The following is a 3,836-nucleotide window of genomic DNA, read 5'->3' on the forward strand; positions in this document are numbered from 1 at the left end:
AAAACATGGGTGTCCCTACGAATAAAAGTCTTCCTCTGGCTAGCCTTCCAAGGACGATGCTAGACCGACAACCAGCTTGCTCGTGGCAGCTTACTCGCAACTCCTCGTGCATCATCTGTTATCAAGAGCCAGTATGCAACATTTGCTCAGCGGATGCCCCTTCTCTCGCCAAGTGTGGAAGGAGATCCTCTCCCATTGTAGGCTCACAACAACCATCATCTCCGTTGACGTCCCCTTCCTCGAGTGGTGGGCCGCCTCCTTCCTCTTGACCCCAGCTTCGATGTGCAAGGGATTCATCTCCATCATCTCCCTCACTTCATGGTAGCTTTGGAAACACATGAATGACTTTACCTTTGAAGCCATCGACCCTACATCACCCGTGTCACTAAAACCATCCGCGATGAGGCGTGCTACTGTGCTCGGGGCCTCTGAATTACTCCCTCCGTCCCAAAATGTAAGACGCTTTTTAACACTATTATAGTATCAAAAAACGTCTTACATTTCGGGACGGAGGGAGTACTTAACATGTTTTTCTTTGGAGCTGAGCAACCCCCCCTGTAATGCTAAGGTTTTCCATATCGCACCGCCACTTGTGTTTGCGAGCCCATGCCTAACCTTAAATCTATCAACTCTTTCTACCCAGAGGCGGAGCTACATTATAGCTCGTAGGGGCCATGCCCCAGCTTGGACAAAAAACAAGAAGAATTTTTTTAATTGATGTAAACATCCATTATTTGTGCCTGCCCCCTTCCCCCCTCTTCACGATTCTGCCTAGCTCCGCCACTGTTTCTACCTGTCAATGAAAAGTACGCAAGCTTTGCGTATTCGCGAAAGAAAATACAAGATTTTTAGTTGAAAACAACACACAAGATTTGATTTCAAAAAATGTTGCATGCAAGAAGCCATTCTAGCAATTGGTGTTACCCATATTTATTTCTTTATTTCGTATATTTTAAAAAAAAATCATGTGTAAACCTCTGTGTGTGTGGAGGGGGGGAGGGTCATGTGTGTTACACATATATTTTTTGGAATCCGTGTTTCTTGTTTAGTAAAAAATCCGTGTTTATTAACAATGAAAAACTTGGACCCGTGTTGAATCCCGTTCTCACTGCTTCCGGGGCCCACCTAGCAGACCTTCTATTCCAACTTCCTTTTGTTTTTCTTCAAGCCACGCAGCCAGCACACAACACAACACAGCACACACACACACAGGAAGTCTCACTTGCTCCGTACAGTGCCCACACTCCTCCCCACCCAAACCCTCGCCTCCGCCGCCGCCGCCGCCCGCCGGCGCCGATGGGCGAGCTCGCAGAGGACCTCTTCCTCCGCCTTGCGCCGGAGCTGGTCGACGCGGTCCTCCTCCGCCTTCCGCCGGGAGAGCCCGCCTGCCTCGTCCGCGCCTCCGTCGTCTGCAAGCCCTGGTTCCGCATCCTCGCCGATCCGGGATTCCGCCGCCGCTACCTCGAGTTCCACCGGACGCCCTCCGTCCTGGGGCTCTTCGAAGACGACGGAGCCTACGTCAGCACCTCCGCCCTCCCCTCCGTCCACCCTGGCCGTGGCCGCTTGGCCGACAGGCCCCTGGACTGCCGCCACGGCCGCGCGCTCCTCGCCCCCTACAGCCGCTCCTTCAGGGAAGGGAATGCCGTCATCCTGACCGTCCTGGACCCTCTCACTGGCCACCTGCGCCGCGTGCTCTCTCCGGTCGACGAGCATGTGCTCTGGTTCAGTGCGGCGGTGCTCTGCGCCGCGCAAGGCTGCGACCACTACGGTTGCCAAGGAGATTTCCGTCTCGCCGTCGTGACCACCAGTGATGCAGGAGTCACGTCGGGCTGGCTGTACTCGTCGGAGACTCGCGTGTGGAGCGAGCTCACCACTGTTGGTCACCCCAAAGTCGCCTACTATGCCAACCAAGGTGCTCCAAGCGTCCTTGTCCGGGACGCGCTCTACTTCAACATCGATGGCATCATCGAGCTTCACCTCGGTAAACTCTGCTTGTCAAAGTTCGAGAAGCCGATCGCTGGCAAGGGGCGTCTCATGACGGCGCAAGGCGGTGGGCTCGGATTCATTGCTATGGTGGATGTCACAAATCTAACCCTGTGGTCAGGGGAGGCTGGACCAAAGGGAGCCATGGTATGGACAAAGCTCAGGGTAATCGATCTTAAGAAGCTGCTCCCTGCCGGGGCTCTCATGACCCAAACAGTTGATTATGGGATTAATGGCGTCGCGGAGGGCACCCAAGTCATTTTTGTGAGCACATTTATTGGTTCCTACATGGTCGATCTCAAGTCTCGACAAGTCAGGATGGTGTCTGGTCGTGGCAGAAACATCACTCCCTACACGAGCTTCTACATCCCAGGTACTATTACTTATGTGCATATATATATGCATATATATAACCCTGTATGGTCGCATGCATCGCTCTGATGCAGAGGCCGGAGTATAACCTCCTTTTCAAAAAGAAAAAAAATATATAACCCTGTACAATCCCTTGATACGGTCTGTTAGTGGCACTAAGCAATATAAAATGAAAATACGTTTCTTAGCAAGTAGCCTTACACATGACGGCACACGTTGTGCTCAAGAAAGATGATTATATGAACATCTGGACTTAGTGGTGCGTTTGGGTTAGTGCCCACTTGTATGTCTTTGTTATTGTAGAGTTAACAAAATGTACATTAAGGTCGGACTGACTCATCAATCAGTTGATTTTATATTATTCTGATTTCTTGCATTTCTCCAGCAATTAAAGCAGCTTCCCCTAGCCAGGGGCAGAGAGCTGGTGCTTCAAGTGTTCGCCGGGCTGGAGCAAGAGGGAGGCGGTAGTACTGTTGTTAGATGTGGCACAAGTGTGGCTCTGGATCTGCAGTGAGATCATCACTTGGTGTTAATTTAGTAGGGCTATGGAACTTTGTTTAGAAGTGTTGCGCCCCCGCTTGCATTTTGTAATGACCTTTCCAGTCTTGTGATCGTGAGAAGTATGGCGACACCAGCAGGGCGTGAAGATCCTCTAACGGAAACCGACTGACCTACTATGGGAAATGACCTGAATATCATGTCTGAATTCGAAATGTGGGCACTGGTACTTTTAAGCATGTGTACTTCTCATGCCTCTGTCTCTCTGTTTTTCATCTGAGATCTAAGCTGTTACTCGTGGCCTATACTGCATTCATTGGCATTTCTCCACATGTAGCAATTTTCCCCACAAGCAGACCATCTGCTCTGGGGACTGGTAGTAGCCATCGGCATGGAAGCAACTAGACTGATAGAAACTGCCTGTTAGATTTCTGGAGAAATGCTTCAGATCAAACTTATGTTTACATGTGCTTTGCAATGTGCGTGTGAGTGACTGTAAAACATAAAGGGGAGCGAAAATAGCTGACTTCCTAAAACACCGCTCTTTACATGTGTTGGTTCCTACATGTCTTCTTTGAAGGAATTCGTGAAATGACTCTGAAGTCTGAACCACCTAAGGGCTTGTTCGGTTAATCCTCTCCCCAAGAGGATTGGAGGGGATTGGCAAGGATTGGTTTGTATTTTGACTTACAAGAGGTTTAAATCCCCCTCAAACCCCTTCAATCCACTCGGATTCGCACGCAACCGAACAAGGCCTAGAGGATAAATAAAGCCGCAAAACTTGTTGACGCACTCTTGAATGTTGTACCAACAATGGCTGAGCGACTTCCAATTGCGTTGACGGATCACTTCCTTGCGGTAGGGATCATAATGCTTTTCCTCGTGAAACCAAATATGCACGCTTTGTCAAAGCGCCGTGCACCTTTGCTTCGTGCCCTGAAACGGGTCGATACTAGTGGCCAACCACTCCTAGAAATCCCGAA

General features: G+C 50.1%; 1 protein-coding gene across 1 annotated transcript; it reads left to right on the top strand.

Moving 5' to 3' along the window:
- The first annotated feature begins 1,190 nt into the window (after window positions 1-1,190).
- On the top strand, window positions 1,191-3,147 carry LOC123125819 (uncharacterized). The gene is made up of 2 exons (XM_044546267.1): window positions 1,191-2,356; window positions 2,741-3,147. The coding sequence occupies exons 1-2, from the start codon at window positions 1,297-1,299 to the stop codon at window positions 2,821-2,823; spliced, it is 1,143 nt and encodes a 380-aa protein (XP_044402202.1). The 5' UTR covers window positions 1,191-1,296; the 3' UTR covers window positions 2,824-3,147.
- The last annotated feature ends 689 nt before the right edge of the window (window positions 3,148-3,836 follow it).

Source organism: Triticum aestivum, chromosome 5D (genome assembly GCF_018294505.1).
Source record: "Triticum aestivum cultivar Chinese Spring chromosome 5D, IWGSC CS RefSeq v2.1, whole genome shotgun sequence".
NCBI classification, from domain to species: domain Eukaryota; kingdom Viridiplantae; phylum Streptophyta; class Magnoliopsida; order Poales; family Poaceae; genus Triticum; species Triticum aestivum.

Coding starts and splice junctions, on each gene's coding strand:
- LOC123125819 (XM_044546267.1), top strand. CDS start 1,297: ATGGGCGAGCTCGCAGAGGACCTCTTCCTCCGCCTTGCGCCGGAGCTG. Junction 2,357..2,740: donor CACGAGCTTCTACATCCCAG/GTACTATTACTT, acceptor GCATTTCTCCAG/CAATTAAAGCAGCTTCCCCT.